This window comes from Dromaius novaehollandiae, chromosome 2 (genome assembly GCF_036370855.1).
Source record: "Dromaius novaehollandiae isolate bDroNov1 chromosome 2, bDroNov1.hap1, whole genome shotgun sequence".
Lineage (NCBI taxonomy): Eukaryota > Metazoa > Chordata > Aves > Casuariiformes > Dromaiidae > Dromaius > Dromaius novaehollandiae.
The window spans coordinates 166505421-166527762 of record NC_088099.1 but is presented as its reverse complement, the minus strand read 5'-3'; the positions used below and the strand labels follow the sequence as shown (position 1 = coordinate 166527762).

The following is a 22342-nucleotide window of genomic DNA, read 5'->3' as shown; positions in this document are numbered from 1 at the left end:
CACATAGACTATGCCTCCATGGCGCAGTGCAGTGTTATACAGAAATGAGCTTGCACGGCACCTGAACTTACACAGAAACCCCATGCTTATGCAGGAGGTGTTATTATCTACGGTTACGCACACTCTTACAGCTTTTGTGAGAGCTGGGTGTCTTGGCATCTCTTCATGGCACTGACGCAACCATACTGACTTTTGCCACTTGCAGGAGGCAATCTTCATAAGCTCATCCAAAGGCCAGTGTTTTGTCCACATTTAATTCCTGGTTAGAAACCGTATGTGCCCTGTTCACAGTGGTAATTTTATTTAAATTATGTAGAATAGCCTATCATTACGCCAAATGCTGTTTCTTGTGAATTGGCAAGTGCCAATTTAGTGAGGAAAGGGCTAAGGGAGCAGGAGCACTTATCCCTATATCCTACAACATGCAATGTGTGCCCTGGGCCACACGACGAGGGAAAGGAGATGCAGGTTGCCTTTTGGTGTCATAGAAACGTTGTGCCCTGAGCTGTGCTCCTCAGAGCAGGGCTGGCACGTTGCTGAGACACAGAAAGTGTCAAGCAGATGTGGCAACTACGGTACCTGCATTGTAAAGAGGAGGATGGCTTTTGTGTCACCTGCTCCTTCAACTTCTGGTCAAGGGCCAGGATGCTAGGATGTCTTCTAACCTAGAGACAACCCAAAGGTGTTTTGCTTGCAGTATCTTGCACCTCTTTTGGCAACAAATTTGACAATATGTATTGCTGACATTACTGACACGAGGTTTGCCGTTTGAAGGGTCCCTCTCTGGGTTCTTCTGGGATGAAATCCATCTCCCAACAAGGTGAATGCCATGAGGCCTCCGTGATGTAGGATGTTTAGAAAGGAAGTGATGGCCCATGCAGAGGCAGAAGGGCAGGGATTGAAAACACACCAAAGAGTGCAGTTTACAGAAAAAAATCTGAGAGAGGCATATCTGTGTTTAATCTGGAGATGGTGCAAAGCCACCCCCGTCAGTGTAGGCTACTGGTGGCATGGTTTATGTGCCTTGCTGAGCCATGCTGAGCTAGCTAGAGCTGGATTTCTCACCAGTTCAAATATCTTTTGGAAACTGGGGGGAAAAGTCACATGTCTGAAAGCAGAGGTCCATACTGATAAAAACCGTCACAGCTAATGGCTTTTCTTGGCAACCACAAAGATCAGATTGCCATTTTGTCCTTGGGCATCATCCCTCTGTGTGAAACAGGAGGCATGTTATGGAAAAGTATGTTTGCTGGAGTTTATATGGCCCCTGCCCACACTGCTGGTGCTGCACCTATTTACATTGATTGCATTCTCATTAATAAAAGGAGCAAATTCTTCACTCATGCACAAAAAATGCCTTACTGCAGTGGTCAGCTATGAGTTTGGGCTAGTGAATACAGAGTAATCTTGGGTTTATTATGGCCTAGTTAGTCTAAAACCTGTAAACTTCCATGTCTTGTGATTTGCTTTTGGTTGCCAAATCATGTTAAGTAAACACCACTTTTATGCAGGAGATAGGCTTCTGAGAACTTTTGTCTCCAGTGCTGTCAGCTGGACACCTTTTACTAGAGCTTAATGCAATCTAAAGTGAATAAATTCAATTAGAAGTTGTGCCAGGAACTACTCAACTCTGGGTGCCAAAATATTAATCGATAATAGTTCTTTAAAATTTCTCCTCGCTCCAATCATTTTTATGGACTCTCAATTTACTTCTTGCATGGAGGCAGTGTAGTTAAAGATAGAAAACATCTGTTAAGTTGCATTATTATTCATATTTATCTGTCATTTGCAGAGCTCCAAAAGGTGTGCACAGCACTTTCCAGACAGTCAGCATGCCAGACAGCACCGTCCCTTTGCCAAGGCTTGCAGATGTGAATAGGCGCAGGACAAAGAGCCATTGTAGTCGAAGGAATGTCTTCAGACAATCCCATGGAGCTTTCTGCTCAGGATGTCCTCCATTCCCTGATAAGCCCTCCTCTGAGGAAGCTTTTAAAATGCAAAGGGAAGGAGCATGTGTGAATTCATAGGAGGACAATACCACAACTCAGACCTTGGGCAAAAGAAGATTAATTGGGGTGGAGGGGCAGAGAAGGTAATGTAGAAGTGTGTGCAGGACACGGCACTCTGAATAAGTTCTATGCAATATTTTGTCTGCTTTTTTGGACTTTATTTTTTTCCCTGTTAAACTTTCCAAGATTTAATTTATTATTTCCAACCTGCTCTGGAAGAAATCCAAAAAATTTATGGTTTTATTATTTTATTTTCCTATAATGAATATACCTATTTTGCAAAAACAAGTGTCTCACTCCAGAATACTAGGCAGCCTCATGCCCAGGACGCTCTTAAATGTGTGCAGGTGATCCAGGGTCTAGTCATTACTTCTCATTCCTCTGTATCCCAAGGGAAAAGCCTAGTTAACAGAGCGGGTGGTTACCCTAGGGTGAAGTTTTGATAAAATATTAAATATTCATTGCTGATGGACTTGTGACTGAATCTCCTGTACCATGAGGAAGACAAGGTGGTATATTATAGTAGGTCTCACTGAGGAAGATCGTCTTCTGTATCTAGAGTCAATGTATGACTGTTCTCCTCAAATCCATTCTCGAGTGATTCTAGTGAACTTGACCTTAATAAATAAGGAAACTGCACAGAATATTTGCTCCCACATCCTGCTCTATAATTGAGATAATTGTACACAGTCATGAAAAAAGTATGTGAATCAGCATGTAGGCAATTCTAAGAAGGGAGTGAGTTTGGAGAAAGAGTGTTGTTCAGGCTTCAGTAGTTTTCAGACATTAAAAATAGCACAAATATGAGGTTCCAAATACTGGTAATTACACTGATTATGCAGTAGATGTCTTGTTTTCATCTTCTATAAATCCTTATTCCCCTCCCATTGTAAGTGGACTAGAGGTTTGGCTTTCCACTAATAAAAATATACAAATAGACTCTCATTAGTTACTATCTATGAGCAGCAGGAGGAAAGCAATGTCAGTGCATTTGTGCCTGACTGGGAAAATCATGATATCATGTGCTGAAAGAAGGTACAGTAGCATCTAGTGTCCAAACACTGGAAATGAAAGCAAGTGAGATAGATACCACCTTGGAAATACTGATCAGTCTTGGTCTTCCAAGGCTGCACTTTATGAGTTTGTAAATGGTCTAGTGACATTCCCCCTTCCCCAAACATGCAAATGTCACTGAGACCCTTGGCAGATATTTCTGTCACAGTGTGATTTTAGACAAGATGATCTTTCTCTCTCTCTCTCTGTAGTAAGCTATCTGTCCTTGAAAACTTGCTTAAAAGAAAATTCTGTTATTTCATCCAAATTCTAGCCCTACTTATGTTACTACTTATGAGTCCATGTTACTGTTCTGAATTCTTGCTTTTACAAACCACAGAAATCTGAAAGCTGCTTAGAAAGAATCCTACAATTTCCTTCTGTCACGTTAGACCAATTACTGTCCCATAGAGGACAGTAAGACGAGCATTTGCAGGACACTGCTTAGTCACAGTTGCAGTTGGATTTAAGAACGAGAAGGAGCAATGTTGCATTTGCATCCCTCTCTGGTTCGGTAGATCTCGTTGCTGATGCTTGCACAGTTCCTTTGAAGTAATGCTGGAATAAAAGCTGATGTCTCCTGGGATGAGACAAATTCATGAACAGCAGGTCCATATCTTCTGGGGAGAGCACTGTAGGGACTAACACTTGAATGTCAGAGACTTAAGGATAAGTATTTAAACCTGACTTATTGTATTCCTGGGACATTTAGCACCAGCTGGGCCTAGTGAGATTTACTGTGGCTTTACTAAAGTCCTGTGCTTAAAGGACGTTTCTGGTATGAACTGAAGACATCAGTAGCATCTCAGACAAGGAGGGTGTGTGAGAAGAAAAAACAGATGAAAAACAAAGTGGTGAGTGCGCACTCCTGAAAAAACACCAAGAGGAGGATGCAAGCAGACCTGGGGGCCTCTGAACAGAAGAAACTCAAGTTTATTTCTTTCTGCCCTTAAATGAGCACGGGGTAAGAACCTGTCCCTTCAAGTAAAAGTGGGACGTCACCCTCCTGGCCTCACCTCTCACCTGCTTCCGCTATATTGGCCAGTGAAGGAGCTGCTTTTGCCTGTGCAACTTGAAGAGCCCTAAATTACTTTGTAAAGAGCCTTAAAGTGCAGTGTGCTTCTGTGGCTTTGAAAGCCGAAGCGAATGTAAGAAAGTGGATTTCTGTGAGTAAATTGTGAATGAGTAGTTTTCTCTGAACGGTTGTTTAATTGAGCTGCAGCTGGAGCTGATTATGTTTGTTTTTCCTTCAGTGTCTCTCATTTCCTTTCGTTTCCGTTAATTCCTGCTTTCATTGGGTAACTGTTGCTGTACAAAATTTAAAGAGCACTAAAAAAAATAGAAAAGAAAACAAGAAAAAAAGTGCATATTTTGGGAGCTTTTTATCACAGTTGTTCCTGAAGACACCTGTAAACTATTGAGCTGAATTGGGCTGCATCTGCTGCTGACTGTGTGGTGTGAAGGAGAAGGGGTGTGACTCATTTTGCCAATCTTTCTGTTCCTCTGGCCATGCTTGTTGGGGTGATTCTCAAGCCACACGTGCTGTGATGCCTCTTCAGTTTGGTCTCTGGGTCAGGAAGTTTCCAGACTGATGGTAGCTGAGAGCTGGGGGTGTCTGAGGTGAGCATCGTTCCCACCTGAACCTGGGCAGAGACAGGGCACGGGTATAGGTGGAGGTTGCATGTTACGGCATCTGAAGAGGCTGAGCACATCACTGTTGAGTATGAGCAGCCAAACTGCCTTGTGTCCTGGGCAGACGATGAACTGGGTGGATGGACAATGAATTCTGTCTCATTTTCTAATCTATATGAGCAGAAAGGGAAGATGGTCGAGATGTACCTGTCAACATTGAGGACCTCAGTATATTCCTTCCTGTCCTACAAGCTGTCTCCTCTGCTTTGCCTATGTTACAGATTAGAAACTGTGGCAAGAAAAGCGTGTTGCACAAGATCTGCTGGAGCACTTAGGCCAAAGTGGCCATACAGTGCTCAGTGAGAAAGCTCAGTATTAGCACAGCAGAGGGCTTGGTTTGGTTGGGTTTCCTGCAGGGCAACATGTTTCATCTTTGAAGCTTAGAGTCCAGTTCCTTTTCCATCCCTTCTTTCATCCCGTGCCATACCCAAAGGCATACTCTTTGACTGCCTGTGACATTCAAGGCTACATGTATAGCTGAATCCTCTGTCTTCCATAAGTGTAGTTGGTTTACACTTATGGAAAGTGTCAGCTTCCATTCAACTCCTCCATAAGTAAGAAAGAGAGAGAGAGGAAGCCCTCTGAAGGGCCTCAGATTCATCACAAAGTCATGATCCTGTCTGTTCTGAAAAAAAACTATTGGATATTCACATGCCCCTGGTCATTGACTCCCATTTAGATTGCACAAGTGTTTTGTCTGGAAAACAAAGTCCATTGTTCATTCGTTCTGTGTCAGTTCCCTTCTCCACCAAAGATATTTCTCTCTGGCATCTGCCAGCATCTGAGGGTCACAGCTTGCAGTCTGCCTTGCGTCTCTAACACCATTCACCTATTATTATGCAGAAAAACAAACTTGAAGTCTCTGCTACTTTCTTCCCTATAATGTGGTTCATTTCCCACCCTAAAAGTGCTTTTCTTCACCAGTTGAAATATTTTAGGTGTTTTGATCTATTAAGTGTCTCGATCTATTTAAGTGTCTTGATCTATTCTGAATCCTCTGGCTCTGGACATCAAGTTCTCTCAGCCTGTGGCACTCCCCTTGACTTAGCATAAGTATCCTTGGTTGACTTCCCAAAATGATATCTATGCAAGGTAGATTATGCAGCTGTTCTTTGCATTAAGTATTTTCTCTATAACAGCTGTTTCTTAACCACTTCAGTGCTGCTGAACGTACCTGAACATATAAAACCAAAATGACCTTATTTTCCTCTGAGTGTTTGTCAGTCCTGTATTTCTCAGATATGCATGCTAAACAGATACCCAGGGTTTATGATATGTCACCGCATCACAGCACCACATGATAACATGATGGTCTTTTGAAAAGATGTCCTATTTTTGTGTTGCAGCTGTGACTGCAAGCCATGTCTTTTAACTCATCTTAGATAGCACACGTATTCACTAAGGGATATCTGTGCAACTAGGTGATAGCCTCTAAAAGCTTTTGGTCACTTTTCTAGGAGGAAATTTGAGGAGAAGCAATTTAGGAGCAAGTCACCCTAAATTGCCCCTATCAAATTTCTCCTCTTTGGGACTATGTTATACCCTTATATCCAGGTTTCCTACATAGCTCTTCTGAAGAACTTTTTCCTTTCCAACTAAACACCCCTCTGCCCCAAGCAGCTGTTTTTAGAAAAGAAAAGTTCCTTGAGGCAGTGTCTCTGCACATTTCTTTCCTCCCATTTGCAGTTGCACAAATAGTGTTGTGTTTTAATACCACTTAATTCATGATTGTGAGCCTGTATCAAAGTATTTCATTTTTTTCTAGTAATTGCACCTTAGCATTTGTTTGTGGACTAGGATAATGTTTCTTAACTTCTGGTTTTAAGAAAAAGTTTTTCCTTGAGAATAAATTTCACACTGCTCTGTAGTTATTTGCCTGTAGAGTCTCACTGGCTCTTTCTATTGAATGACAAAGTCAAGGCAGAAATAGCCCTCGAAAAAGAAGCAACCAGACTTGGAGCAACCAGACTTGGAACAACCAGACAAGTCAGCCTTTCCCTTCAGTTGCCAATCCACCTGTGGCAAGGATGTTTTCTGGGACTGTAATGGGGAAAATGTTTTGTAGCTTGTTAAAACATCACCTACCAGCTCTGTCATACCAAAGTCCCAAATAGTTAACAACGCAAAGAAAAAGGCCTGTTTTATAATGTTCCTTGGGGACCCAGAAGTGGAAAGGGTTAATGTGTGCTTTGTATCTGGGCTAGAGCAAAATCTTGTTTAGCTTTCTTTATGAGAGACAAGCCAGTGCATCAATCCATGGCACCTCCTAGTCTGCTTGACATCCTCCTTTTTGTAATGAATACATTTCCTGCGTTGCTGCATGCTTCTCCCAGCGTAGATATATATGATTAATATGCCTTGTCTTTTATAAACAAACCTAATGCAAAGCCAATAATGCGAGTCTCATTTCTTTACTGGCAACCCACGGCTCAGCTTTGTTTGGATCTATATGCAAAAAAGAAAGATGAATGTTCACTCAAGCTTGGGAGCTGGAGCCATAACAGATTTATGGGATGAGAAACACACATCAGTGTGAGCCAAATAAGGCCTGGGAAGATCTCTACTTTGCCCACCTTAATCTTGCTTTTTAATAGCAAGAATACTGTATTGTGCACCCAGCCAAGAGATGTCGTACCACACAAGCACATTGCAGCGGAAGCAAACACATGGAAATGGTTGGGGAGTTTTTATCACTGACTAGATGACTCCCAAGTCCATTTGTCTCTATTAAGGGTCCAAACTTATGATTTTACTTTTCCCTTAGCTGCTAGATCAAAGGGCCCATTAACTCTTCTCATCCCTTCTTGGGAGTCCCACATTCAAGCCGTCGTGTCCGTCTGGAAGGTCCTGTTGACCTGACTGTCCATGCTGACTCCCAAGACTTTTTTGGAGTCACCCGGGCAAGAATCCCCATCTTATCCACATGGCCTGAATTCTTTAATCATTGGTGTCCGGATTTACATTTGGCCTATTGACTGCTTTCCCCTTATGGAGGGCTCCTGACCCCTCCGTAACAGGGATCCCATGAGCAGTCCCTTAGCTGCAAACTCTAGCAGGAAGGATATGTCATGTTATTAATAGAAATATGCAGTGGGGCAGCATGTTTGTAGAAATACCAAAGAAGCACTATCTTGTGGAAAATTCCCTAGCTGCCAAACTGCTTGAGACCAGTGTGCAGGCCAGCATTTGGTTCATCTAACATGTACCAGGGGGATGTGTTTCACCAGCCCAGACATTTTTTACACAATTATCTTCATCGCACAAGCTAGCACTGTATCCTCATTGAGAGGGACATCACATTAGTTCAAGACGATCTGTTTTCCAGAAGCCAGTGATGATTGATGCTGATTTATATCAATTTTCTTTAATTCTTTATTAATAGAGTCCTATATCAGTTGCTCCATTATTTTGACTAAGATCAGTGTTAGACTGGCAGGCCTGTAATTGCCTGGATCATCTCTTTATGATTTGACTGCGTCATCTGGCTTCGTCCCAAATAGTGAACAAAAATTTCGTTCAACCCTTTCACTTTTTTTCCAGCATTATTATTGACATTCTTCCCTCTTCCATGCAATAACTGCTTCTACTTTAGGATGCCTTTTCCTTTTATCATACCTGGAAAACTTTATTGTCCCTACCAGTGAGAGTCACAGTTTTTTCCCTTTTGCCCTATAACTCCCCTGATGAATCTTCTTCAGTTCCTGTCCTCTGATTTATACCACATTCTTCATTTTATTCCTCTTTTCAAAATACCTGAGGATTTTTATTGATCAAACCCTGCAGGAAAGATAGGCAGGGAAAATTAGTCCTTTTAAAGCAAAGGGGTTCAAATAGCAATTTGGTGTAAAAATACAATTATTTACAATTTAGGTTCCTACATTCAAGAATGCAGTTCAGAAAAATCTAGCTTACCTGCTTAGGTACTGTTTTTAGGTTTCTTTTAATAACTTTTCAGTTTCTGGTACTGCCACAATTTGTTTTCAGAATCAGAAAGGTTTTTCTTTTTACATTTTGGTTCTGAATTCACTGATTTAAACGTGCTGGAAGAATTGTCATTACTTCCAAATTCCTTTGGACTGGCTTCTAATTCAGATCCAGAGAATAATGGTTTAAATAAAAAACTGGATGGCAGTAGTGTCGGTGTGGAAATTATAATTCCATTAACATAGAGAACTTTCCACCTCCTCTGAGGTTTTGAAGTTCGTAGCCCCTCTGATTTACACAGGAGGAAATAAGCAGAGACAATAAGTGAGTTACCCAAGTGACTGCACAGTAAATAATTTGCAGAGCCAGGAGTGGAAACCTGGCTGCTCCCTGTCCAGAAGCATACATTGCTTGCTGAGGACAAAAACATCGCAGATGAAACAGGTGGTTATATACTGCCAATAGCTTTCCACTATATTTAGCAGAAATTTGGGGTTGGAAATATATTTTTGAAAATACAAGTGTGTGACTCCCTGGGAGAGTCGGTGTTTCTGAACTAGAGTAGCTCGTTGTCAGTGAGCAAGGGATTATCTTGAAGAATTTGCTAAATACTTTGAGTTTCCAGTAGTTCAGAGTGGTTATTTTGAAATTGTTCAGAATATATGTTGAGTCACCTAAATTCTGGGTTTGTGAAGGTAAATAGACTTTGTCAGAGAGGAAGGGTGGAAATGGGAGGCAGTTTATATGCAGCATGGGCAAGAATGCTGAAGATAAGATAGAAAAGGGAATCTCTAAGATTTTTTGCGTACTGTATGTTTCTGTAATACTTTCAAAGTGTCAGTTTTAGAAAGCTCCCTATCTTGAGGAGCTCCCAGTATTTAAAAGAAAGAGCTGATGCATGGAAGTAAGGGCAGGGAGGTATTGCACATTAATCATTTTACTTTTACAGGGAAGGGGGCAAATATGCTGATTTGTGTGACATCATGTCCTAGATTTCTCGGAGACGCCCTTGCAAAAATGAACCTTTTTCATGTTTTTACAGTAGAGGGAAGGTCATTTTGGATGACCTAGGGAAGGACACTTTGGGAGAATTTACAACACTTGACTTTACACATTTGGTTGAGGTGCCTAAATTAGGGCTCAGTAGTAGCAAATCATCCACTGGAGTGATTTTTCTCTTTCTTTAACTGAGAGGGAGTCTCAGAAAGTGAGGGGCTGGCTAAGACATTTGAGTTTGATTCCTAAAGTTAAGGTATATGATTCATTCTTTACTCCAGCAAACGTGCCTAGAGGGGATTAGGTGAGCAGCTGGCAGTCTGATCCTATAAAGCATTATGGACCAAAGCAGAGGGGGTCCAAAATTAGATGAGGCACTTGCAGATAAGCAAGGAGAGGCATTGAATGTAGAGCTTTTTAGAAATCAAGGAAAATGAATTTAGCCCAGGTATTCTGAGGAAGGGCTTTAAAGAAGAAATCAGGATGGTCAAGACAGCAATCATGGGATCTGAGCAGCACTTTATCACAAAGAAGCAGGGAATTGTCTGAGAGGTGGAGAAGCAATTGCAGTAGTTAAGGCAGGGAAAGAAGTTTATTTTTCCAACCTTTACTAGTAGATCAAGCCTGTAATGACAAAGCCTCTTGTCATTTTTGTTGTTCTCTCTGGATTATTATCAGTTCGTATCTACAGTTTTTAAATTGAAATGTTCAAAACTGCATGTAGTACTTTACCTTACTGGCACTGTGTTCATTTGAAAAGTCTCCTCTGTCTTATTCATAATACTCCCATCAAGACATTCCAAAATGAGATTTATTTTTCTTGTAAAACATTGCATCATTGATTTATATTGAGTTTGAGGTCCACTTTCTCTAATGTCGTGTTGACCAAGCAAATATTTTTGTATTTGTGCATTTAACTTATCTGTCTGAGGTGTAGCATAATGCATATTTCTATATTAAATTTCTTCTTCCTAATTTCACAGACCTCTCCACATTTTTTCCAAATCATTTTAGATTCCACCTTTGTTCGCCAAAGTGCTTCAGCGTTTATTCAAGCTTGCTGTTGTTCACAAGCATACAGGTACACTTTTTATTAAAGCAAGTCAGTGCTTGCATTTTGGATAGAACTGGGCCTAAGACAGATGCTTGAGATATCTAATTTAAGATCTCCTTCTAGTTTGGCACTAGCAAGCTTCTGATAATTACCTTTCAAGAGTGATTTTCCGATCAGTCCTATCTTATCAGAATTAGACCTTCCTAACCTTATTGTAAGTGTGCTCTGGGATAGTGTTATTTTTTTTTCTAGCATCAAGTTTATAACAACCTCTTTTACATTCTTTCTCACCTGGTCTTTTACTAAGTTAGAAATTAAATTTGATTATTTTGAATGATTTCTTCTTGGTACGCCAAATTTAGATTTTATTTATTTCTCTTTAATCAATTCATTATCTTCTAAATATTTGCAAATGGTTGCTTAATAATTTCTTCTAGCATCTACCGACAAATTGAAGTTAGGCCGACCAGTCTGCAATTTCCCAGCCACCAATTCTGTTTTTCATGGATGGGTCCTGTATTTGTCCCTCTTCAGCCTTCTGGTACTTCTCAATCCTCCACAAGCTCTTTGACATAATCACTAATGACTCAGTTTGCTTCAGCCAGTTTCCTGCCAAATCTTCAAGGCCCAACTGACTTGAACATCTCTGCCATCACAAAATATTTTGAAACCATTCTTTCTGTGATGCAGCCTTAACCCAGTCTCCTCTGTTAAGATGAATTCAGCCAGTATCTAGTCACAGGTTACCTTCCTTGCCAAGACAAGCAAAAAGTTCCTGAGATACTTCAGCCTTTTTGCATCCTCATTTATTAGTTCTCCTTCCTCAGTGATTTCCTTTTACTTCTGATTTATAGTGCCATTATTTTCCTTCTGGTGGTAATGCTGGAATGCGAGAGTCACTGCCTTTCCTCTCTCTCTGTCCTTGGGATATTCTGGGCTTTGCTGTGATTCCTACTTAGGGCTTGCTCCAAAACCTGTTGCAATAAGCAATGCAGTGGCAAAGATGGCCCCATCGCTATTGCTGTGCTGCTGCAACTGCTCATTGGGTCACGCTGCAAGCCATGACAGTGAAATAATCCAGATGATTTTAAACAAACGAAAAATCCAGAAAAAAAAATATTCCCCCTAAACTGCCCCAATTATTCACAGATGCTTTTAGAGCAAGTGCATGGGCACAACAGAGTGAAGTTACACGTGATAAGGTGCCTTAAGGCGAGCTGACAGTGTTACCATCTCTAAAAAGGAGAGGAGATATTCCCTTTTTTTTCTAGATCTCATACTCCAGCTTGCTCTGTGCTGTGTCTGGTATTTGGCAAGCACTGTAGCGAGCCAAATCAGCTCACTGACCTAGCAGAGAGGAAAAAAAAAATAAAAAAAAAGCAAGAAGGAAATAGCATTTTCTTCAGTGTTAATGAATTCAGATAGCTCCAAGAAGAGTCAATCTAGCACTAGAACTGGAACGTGAGAGTTCATTGGGTGGATGAGGCAGGATGGGGGTTAAGGGGCGAGACAAGTCTCTCAGTGATGTGTTTTTACATCAGCTCAACCAAGTTATACAGCTTCAGCCTGAGGAGACTGTGAACTACAGCACGCTGGCAGAGATGGGCGGTTGGGAACCTCTCACCCCGGCTTTGCAGCCGGATAAAGCATACCTCCCAACTACCGGTTCCGTGGGTGTCTTCTGACTGTACCAGGCTTTGGATCAGCCCCAGGGAATACGGCAATCAGAGCTTACCTAACCTGCAATCTGCATTTCCGTGTAGTGCTCCAGCTGTAGTTCTTCCTTGTATCTCTGCACATAGTGTCTCCTTGAAAGCAGTAATAATAATGATAGAGAGGGCTATGCAAAGCATTTGGGGAGGAAGCTCATTCACTTGTTTGCACTCCCGCTCCCCAGCCCCTTTTATTCCTTTAAATATTATAGATTACATTCAATGCTAAGAAGCAAGTGCCTGATTTTCGGAAATGCTGAGCTCCCATTGTCTTCAGTGGGCGTTGTGGCTGCTCAGCATTTCTGAAAACCAGATTCATAATGATCAGCATGTTGAGAAAATATTTAACAGCTAAATCTTTCCTGTCCCTTCCTCTCCACCCACCAACAGGCAGAGCTTCCCCCCGTCCCACGTCCTGCTCCCAGCAGAATGACCATCTTCCTCCCTGTCCTCCTCCCACTCTCATATCCCTTCCACCTAACGTCTAACAGGTTGAGCTCTTCGTGTGGAGCACATCTGGTGGGATTCATCTGACTAAGTGCAGGTACCTACAATGTGGGTGTTTGCATTCGGGCGAGCTGCCCCGGGCTCTGTTTGTAGTCAATGGAGGGTGAGTCAGCAGAGTCAGTGGAGCTTAGGGCATGATTTCACATCCTAAAATAGACATCTGCATTTGGTCAGATGACTCATACGCTGAACTCCACTGACTATATTTACTATACCTCCAGTGTCTTCAATGGAAGACTAGAAAAGAAGCTCAGATGGGACACCTATATCAGAGATACTTAAAGTGCAGTGAGATGAATACCACCCCGTCTGTGAATGAATACATCAGCCCGCTGCACTTTCACATTCACCTCCTTCTTTGAGAATTGTTTCTGTCTTAGTGTCTGTAGGGAATGACTCAAGTAATAAAGGGTAGTGAAGTAGAAAGATGATAGTAGGTCATAACAGAAAGTCAGCTGGAACCTTAGGTTGGATAAATCGGAACAGTTTTAATGATTCCAGTGCAGTCTCTCTCCGTCCTATAAAATTTCACTTAATAGAATAAAAGAAAAAAAGGAAAAAAGAAAAAAAGAAACACAAGCCAAGTATGCCCATGAACTATCAAGACACATTCTAGTCGTTATCCTTCCACATGGATTTATGGCCCATCATATTTTCCTTCCAATTTCACTGTTACTGTTTGGATTAGGAGACTTTTCCCAGTGGTAGGCAGCTCCTGGTCCTGGCCCTTGCTGTTTGCTCTCCAGTGCTCCAGCACCTCACTGATTTCTGGTCGTAGAGACTGGTGGGGAATTGCTGGGATCTTGGCAGGATTGCAGGCGGAGATCTCTAGCAATGTGAGATCTCGTAGCAAATATCCTCCACCTCCTTTGACATGCAACTCATCTTCAGCCTCAGTAGTGTGCCCCACCTAAGGATTATGAACCTGGTTGACTTTGGATTTCAGTGACAATTTAGGAAGTGGCCAGTTCCTTATGGGCTAACTCTCACACTTCTGTTTGCCTGAATTATCAAATAATTTACAACCAGAATGTTTGCCCAGAACAATTAGATGCCCAAAAGACTTTACCTGGCACATCCCAAAAGCTCCAAATGTTGGCTAACATCCATGTCTAGGCAGCTCAGTCAAGTAGGGAACAGTACTGCAGGAAGAGCAGAGTTAGGAAGTAGATACATAGGAATGAATGTGGAACATGCAAAAATAGAGGAGTAATAATAATAAATTGAACTGAATTAGTTCTCCTCTGGTCTTCAGTACTGCCATCTCCAGCTTTTACTTTTCCGTTTCATCAGGCATAAGCGCAGATGCTACTGCTACTTTCTACATATTTAACAGACAAATCCCACCCTCTCCTCAGCCTTAGACATTTCTTGCTAACTTCCTCATTCACTACACCATCCAGTTTAAAATTACCCTTCTGTGTTATAAAACCCACCATAAAGGGAGACCAGCCTCTGCCACAATTTTCTCTCTCTGTCTTTCATTATTAGCAGTCATTTCCTGCAGTATTTCTGCTGTTGGTGAGTCTTTTTCCCTACAGCTCTGACTTTATCCCTGTGTCACATTTGTTCTGACTCATTTCAAACATCAGCTGAAAACAGCTCATCTCTCCCTAGCTTCTGCCTGTTAATTTCTCCTTTCCTCTGCCATTATTTAACCATAACCACATTATTTAACTCTGAAGCATTTCATGGGCACAGTTGGTATGAAAGGCTCTGTGTAAAGTAAAGTATTGTGGTAGGTAGGCAATTCGTCACGTACTACAACAGCTAATGGGCATTTTACGTCTGGTTGGTCCGAGTTGCTGAAAACAGACTGTGTTATTAAACCTCTGTTTTTATTAAGAATGAACAACGTTTGTTTCCTTCACTGCAGAAAATGCTACGTAACCAAGCTGTCTCGTTGTCTTTCTTTCTCCTGTCTGTGCCTGTAGATTTGTGAGAGTATCACACCTACCGACATACACAAATCACTGAACAATATAAAAATCTTCCGTAATGAAGCCCTGAGATCCCTCGCTAGTGAAGGTTGTAGTGTCACTCAGGGACTCGTTGACAAGCTTTAAGACAAGAGATGGATTCTCGAGAATGAAAGAGCTCACATCTATCAGCCATAATTGAGCAAATTAATAGCTTTGTGAAGTCTCTTCTTTGGTTAGCATCCTATGAAATGACAGTGAATGTGACGGAGTTTCACTTAGAGCCTCTACTTGCCTTTTTTTTTTTTTTGTCTTTTCACTATTGCCTTGTATACGATGTGGAGCAAAGGGGCTTCATCCATAAAATCAGCAGCAGTTTTAGCCCTGAAACAAAGATGTAAAAGGTGTAGATGAAAGGCTGTTCACCTTCCCCTTTTTTACTGACTTTGAAAGAAGAGCTCTTTGCATGTAGATGCCAGTTTTGCCTGAGATCTCCTTCTCAGTCACAGGATAAGTCATCAGGGAGCCAGCGATGGGACCTGGAAGCCCTGACTTCTACTCCCCCACCTCCGAGTAGGCACTTTATGTCCTTTTTCTTCCCACCTCTTGGCTATTTCTGGACATCATTGGCTTTATAGCTGTCCAACACACGGCCAAGTTCTCCTCAAAACAGGAACTTTGCTCTGTGCTTGCTACCAGGGGAAGAAAATCTTAGGAGGAAAACGTGATAGCCCCTCACTGGAAGAGCCAGAAAGACAGTGTTTTCTGTTCCCCTTACTAGAGCAAGCAAAAGGCTAGTTTTGGCCACCAACTTTATCACGCTTCTTTATATTTCTAACAACTAAATAATGATCTTATTTATGCTCTGAAGTGTAAATATGGTAGTAAATTGCCAGCATTAATGTCTTTACAAAGGACAGAAAAACTATTCAAAATATACCCAGCATGAAGATGCTGCTGAAAGCAGGAGCAGGTGAATGTTATTTGGAGTAAAGCAGTACATCGCAATACTTACCAGAATAAGTATAATAAGTAAACAGATATGAGAAAGTGTGGCCTGAATACAAATCCAAAAATATGAACCCCTAGCATGGTACAATATCTTGTCATACTCTCAGCCACATACCTTAAGCTGTGCTGTTTTTTTTGTTTTTTTTTTTTTTTTTCAAAACAGAAGGATGCCCTAAGCAATCAGTGTAGCTCTTTGAGTCTATCACCTTAAAAAATTTCTTCGGCTTTAAAATAGTATTTGTATATCTTTTCTGCACACTATCTAGTTTTAATTTTTCTTTTTTTTTTTTTCCCTAAAGGACAGCAGTATTCCAGTGTTCATCTCATTACACCATTTACAGAGTTAACCATGGTTGTGTTATTTGATTTACTTTTCTAGCCTCTGGAATTTCCCAGGTCTTCCAGATCTATTAAAAATAAATATAAATGGGTCAGTCATCTTCTAAGAAAGTCTCTTTTTGTGGAACTTACCTGAATAAGTTTTGAGAGCTTTCTTTTGAGGAAAGACAGGAAAATAAATCTAGATTTTTTAGTGTTTTACCTACTGAACCAAATATTTCTCATTTGTCCGTCACAAGTCAGTGCGTTAGGTCTGCATACAGAATATAATTGTAAAACCTACATAGTTTTTAGTTGTAAAGACAGATGAAATATTCATAGTAAGGGCTTCAGGCGTGTGCAGTCCTATTACTATGTGGGCTTTCTTTGCCAGGTGAGTTCCTCATTCTTCTGAGGTTAGAAGATGGTTCAATCTGTAATTTTTCTAGAGGCTTTCATTTTCATTTTGTTTTTCTCCACCTCAGATTTATTATTTATGGGCATATTTCTTTATTTGCTCTCTGGAGGAGAAAAACTGTTGAAAATAAGCCAGTTTAAAAAACGAAATCTGCACTGGTGTGCCCAAAGTCTTCTAGTGTGCCAGCAGTGCTAGGAGAGCTGGTTGACATTTAGTCCATACAGACAGCATTATTTGTTCATTATTTAGGAACATAAATGCATCACTTTCTGTCTTCACACCCATCAGTTTGGTCCTTCCCACACCACGTCCTACTGGAAGGCTGTTGCAGAGCTTCATAACCCTTATGTTTGCAGTCTTCTCATTTCCAGTCTTCGTGTCTCTGTGGCCAGTTTACAAGCATTTGTCTTCGTGACAACTTTTTCAGTTAATTTAACTAGCTTGTCTCCCTCCCTGCTGTTTACTCCCCTGCTTTATTTATAGAGGCCAGTCATATCTTTTCTTAGCCTTCATTCTGGTAGTCTAAACCACCCATGGATTGTACACACTCACAAGCCATGAAACATGCTGTCTTCAGAATATCTCTCATGGCATTTGAACTTGGTTTTGGTGAACCAAGGACCATAATCAAAATCTTCCAGGCCATAGAACAGGTTTAGGGCTTAAGATTCACAATATTGATTAGTGACAGTGATGCTGCTCCTTTTTATGCCCTCAAAAGCAGATAGTGTGGCCACTGTAAAGGAGTTAATTGGAATCTTTTCTCCTGATACCAGCACAAACTGGACCAGGTCCTCCATGGAAATTATCATTAATCTGAGGAAAAATGAGCAAGCTACATGGCTGGTTTCATGAGATTAAACACCACAGCAGGATGCCAAGCCGGATCTGGCTCCTTCCTCCTTGCTTATGGATTATATAGGAGAAGCTGGGACATAGCACAGGCCAGAAAGGAACGTGATAGTCCAGAGCATCATTATGCCTGTCCTCCTGCCTTGGCTTCTATGTTAAGGAATTAAATTACAACAGCTAAAGAGCTACTCCCCGAATTGTCTGGGCCATGGCTAGTGCACACTGGTCCTGCGTGACAACTTCATTTCACGTGGTCTCCTTTGCAAAGTATTGCTCAGCGGCAGCAGAACTCATCACTTCCAGAGGAGACCCATTGCTCATTCTGCCGTGCGTCTCAAGATGTGTTCACCTGCGGTTCAAAGACAAGATGGTATTCTCATTTCATTCATTACAGCAACCCTGAGGCAGGTGATATTCCAGACCAGTCTGGCCTTTCTACTATGACTAACGTTGCACTTCCGTAGTATCTGTAAGCTAATGCTAAGCTGCAGGCCATCATTTTCTCTGAAATTTGAGAAGTTCTCTCTGTGCTCTCACCTTCCCTGTCAGCTTGCTCTTGGCAAAGTTAGAGTGCATGAAAGGGAAAAAGATCTGCCAATTACATCCTCTCTGTCTGCTGTTCTGGGGGGCAAACACACGCCTTACGCATGATGAATCAGAAACCTGCTTGCACATTTTTTTTACCAACTTCTGAATTCTCTGGATTGATCTGACTGATTAAGGAAAAGCAAAAAGTTTGGAAGGGGATTATAGTTCAATGTGAAATGTGTTTGGGCTGCAGGATGAAATTTTCCTCCCACTGACGTGCTGGAAAACTTATTAGAACCCCCCATTTGGTCTCTGTGAGGAAAAATCAGGCCCTGATTTGATGCCAAGAGTACTGGTCACTAAAGGGAATCTGCAGTTTATGCTTGAATCAGAATCACAGACAAACATTCATTTTAATTTGTTTTAAGTTTATTTTATGCTTTTGGTCTTCAGTATGCTGGATTCATGCTTCCCTCAGCTTTGAGGGAATAAAGGTGATGTCCAGGAGTCTGTTAGGACCTCCTGAGTCAACACGACCTTCATTTGATATCAGAACCTACAAAAAACTTTTCTGTGTCACACTTTACTTTTAAAGTAATATATCTTTCTGACCTGCCTCAGGAAGCACTCCCAGGTGGATCCATGTGCTAACTTTCTGTTCAGAGCAGACCTAAGAGCAAACGATCACCTTGAAGCTCACCAGTGTCTCCCTGGGAAGGGACTAGTTGCTTCTGGTCTGGGGGTGAGCCTGCAGCACGGATAGCATGGGGATGAACCCTATTAGCGATGGTTGCTGCTCTTCCAGAGACATGCTGTCACTGCTAAAACAGCACAGCAGAGCCACGTTTTTTCACACAGCTACTTGTCCTTTTCTTAACATATTTTCTACGTCAGGCTAGAAGCAGTCATTTGGTGCAAGAACTGTATGAATGGCAGAGAAATTCCCCATCAGCTATTTTTGGGCAAAATCAATTCGCCGTATATTCAAGAAGCTCTGAGCTTGCTAAGCTCCCTACCTTTTAACTGAAAATTGCTCTAAATATTTTCCTCTTATCATCAATACAGCACAAGGGAAGTAAATCCAGTTTGAGGCTGAGCTGGTAGATTTTCAGGCCAGTTTATGCCGTCTGTTTTATTCATTTCTTTTTTTTCTTGTATGTGCAAAACCCTGCTTTTCTTGCAAGCTATGGAAGTCCTGCTTTTATACCATGGTGAAAAGTCCAGCCCAGAAAGGTCCAAAGCTGAAGGACTGGTAAGCATTTATATGACCCGCTGTATTCGCAGGGAGGGATGGATACTGGCACTCCTGCCTGCTGCTGTGCATGCTGGAAACCTAAAAACACGCAGCTGTGCAGGTGGGCTGGAGCCCACCTCCAGCCAGAGAGATTGGGCCATGAGCAAGGCGTTCTGGGTCCAAGCCTAAGCAAGCTGGGAAAAAAGAGGACAGAGAATCACCCAAAGACTCTTCGTAATCACCGGGTATGACTTTAACAACCAGTTTGACCAAATTGGGCCAAATACGTTCCAGCAGGGGTGCATCTTTTGGGAAATGTTAGTAGGAGAATAAAATACCTGTAATTGCTGTTGCCAAGCCCATATACTTATGGTTCCCCATCAAGCAGGCCTTGTATGAGCGGGAGCAGTTATTGCTTGGCATTGTACAAGACACAAAATGGCTTGTCTTCAAATCGCTATTGTAATTTTCATCAGAGCTGTGTTTCTGACTCAACACACTGTACTTAACACAATTTATGACAATATTTCTCCCTCAATAGCTTTTTGTGTAGTGTGTGCAACCTATTCTGCAGACTGCTGGGTTTTTTTACTTAGCATCTATTTTATGGTCTGCATTTTAAATTCCTTTAAGTGCAGGCAGTTGAGGAACAAGTTTCTGAGAGAGAGAGAAAGAGAGAGAGAGAGATCACTACTCAATCCCAATTCCCTCATGCAGTGCCTGTATACTCTTTATAGGCCAGTACCTTCTCCCCCAGAAACTGCAGCATTTAAGGAGCAGACAGAACAATCCCAGTTTATGTAAATCCCTTAAAAATTATAATGTTCCGTGGGATTCTTCCATATGTAAGATATAGTATTTATATTGATATGTCAGTAACTTTTAGCTGAGATCACAGACCTCTCATGCTAGGCATTACCCAAATCCATAGGGATAATTTGTTCCTGCTACAGGAAGCTTGCATCGTAAATAGCTGTATCAGATAAAGGACAGATGAATGAGCAAAAGAAGCCACATAAGATACATTAACACTGTCAAGTAATTCCCACCTCTTGGTCCCCTGATCATCCACACTTCATAAATATTAATTTTCTGCCATGCCCTTTTTTTGAGACATCCAACTGGTCCACTCCAAAATGCAGTCTGGATGTTTTGGGGGATAGTTCACGTCTGGGTCTCCCCTCTGTCTGATGGAAACACACCAGATTTAGCTCCTTCCACCACCCTGAGTCCTCCAACAATACACCAAACTTGCATGGTCAGCCTCTGATGTCAAGGCATGTAACCCATCCCCATAGCGTCATGCCATAAAAACCCACTCAGGTGGTCAGCCACAAGGTTCTCCCATTTTTCTGGCTGCTTTGAAGTGGGGAAGAAAAAAGGAACAAAAAAACCCAAAAGACAAAACACAAAATTTGATAAATATATTCTAGTGCTACAGAGGCACCTTGGTAAGTCCAGAGTGACTTGCTATGACCCATGGACGCTGCTGATCTGTTTCAGAAGAGGTCAGTCCCGGACAGGGTGGATACAGCCATTCTGTACCATTTAGTCCAAATCATGACGTAGATTATTTTTAGCAGTGTGAATATAGCCATAATACGGTGAGAGAGCAGACTATTAAACCCCCAGTGTCCTCTTCCCAACTCTAGCTTTCTTGCCACTGAGCCCACCTCGGAGGAAAGGGGGATGAAGTGAAGGTGAAAGTCTAGTGTTGCTCTAGCCGGCATCCCAAGGGATGATCTCACCATGAAAAGGCTGCACTGGCACCAAAAAGCAGGATTAGCCCTGTAAGAAAATGCCAGACATACTAATGGCAATCTCACAACATCAAATGTGCAGCTGGAGAATCAAAGCACATCTTCAGATGTCTGAAGGACTCTTACTTGTGCATATATGATTACTTTCAGGGCTGAAAAAGCGTGTTTTGATTATGAGCTTAGCACAGGTTCAAATTTTTAAATCAATGGAGAATTGTTGTGCAGGTGAACTGCAGAGGTAATGTAGCAGAAACAAACCCAAGTCCTTTGGCTGAAGCATGAACAAAGTCCTCGGGAGGGCCTATACAGTCAGGGCATTTTGATTAGCAGCAATGACAAAAGCAGTGGGAACATGCAAACACCGGATTAAAAAGGAGTCAACAGTAAAGGTTTGGTTATGATTTTCCACATCACACCTATGCTACCAGCCTCTGGGCTTTATTATTCTGTGTACTTTGTGGGTGAGAGATTCACTGCTGTTCAGATGTTCTTCTGCAAAGCCAGGGAATCACTTAATCCCACCCAAAACCCCTCTTTTAGGATAAGTAAGTTGATGCATTAGCTTCTCCCAGTTTTCTGTACCCTGCAGCTTGCCTGTATATTTTGGCTGAAGACAAGACTTTGGGGTGCTGGGGGAGCTCAGTGGTGGTATGACCTGCACCATGTAAGATCTTTCCTTAAACTTTTGAAAAATTATCACAAGCTGCATCAGCAAAAGATAAAAATTAGTTGGATGGTCTAGGAAGAGACCTCTTGTCTGACATTTATGAAAGCTTAGTGGGAAATATGGGAGATCTTTTGACCGGATGTCTTCAGGTTAAGTGTCCCACAACACTGTATTATTATTTTTAATAAAGTCTTATTTCAGTCATTGGCACACATGAAGAATGTAACCATGTGCATTTTATAGATGCTACTCTTCCTTAACTTTAATTTCATTAATTTGGCTTTTCTTACAAGAAGAATTCAAACTTGTAAAAGAATTTTGATCTGTCTCACTTATTTATTTAAGATGCAGAGAAGCAAGACACACAAAATGATACCATTACCTGCAGGTTACAATATCTGCTCAATAGTCCATGGCACAAAATGCTTGTCTCCTTTTCTGCCCTTTCTCCTCCTCTCATAGGACTATTCTGTGCTGTCTTAGCTCTCCCAGCAGCTTCCCCTCCCCCTGAATTTCCCTTCCCGCTCTTTTCCCACTTTCCCTATGCCAATCATAGTTCTGTTGTGCTCTTTCTCTAAATGAAATTGCCTGTTCTCTTGTCTTGCTTTGTTGGCAAGTCGTCTCAGGCTTCTGTTCATTTTCTTTGCTTGTTTCTGTCTCCTCCTCTCCTTCCACCTATTTTATTTCA

The 22342-nt window shown here is 41.6% G+C and overlaps 1 protein-coding gene across 11 annotated transcripts in view; it reads left to right on the top strand.

Annotated features, from left to right (window-relative positions):
* The window catches only part of TSNARE1 (t-SNARE domain containing 1), a 474003-nt gene that overhangs the window by 342449 nt on the left and 109212 nt on the right, over nucleotides 1-22342 (top strand). Inside the window, exon 11 of one of the 11 annotated variants that reach the window (XM_064507936.1) lies at nucleotides 19178-19245. The exons of the other annotated variants lie outside the window; for them this stretch is intronic. Coding sequence (XP_064364006.1) covers nucleotides 19178-19245 — 68 coding nt within the window. The remainder of the gene's footprint in view (nucleotides 1-19177; nucleotides 19246-22342) is intronic. 11 annotated transcript variants of the gene reach the window in all.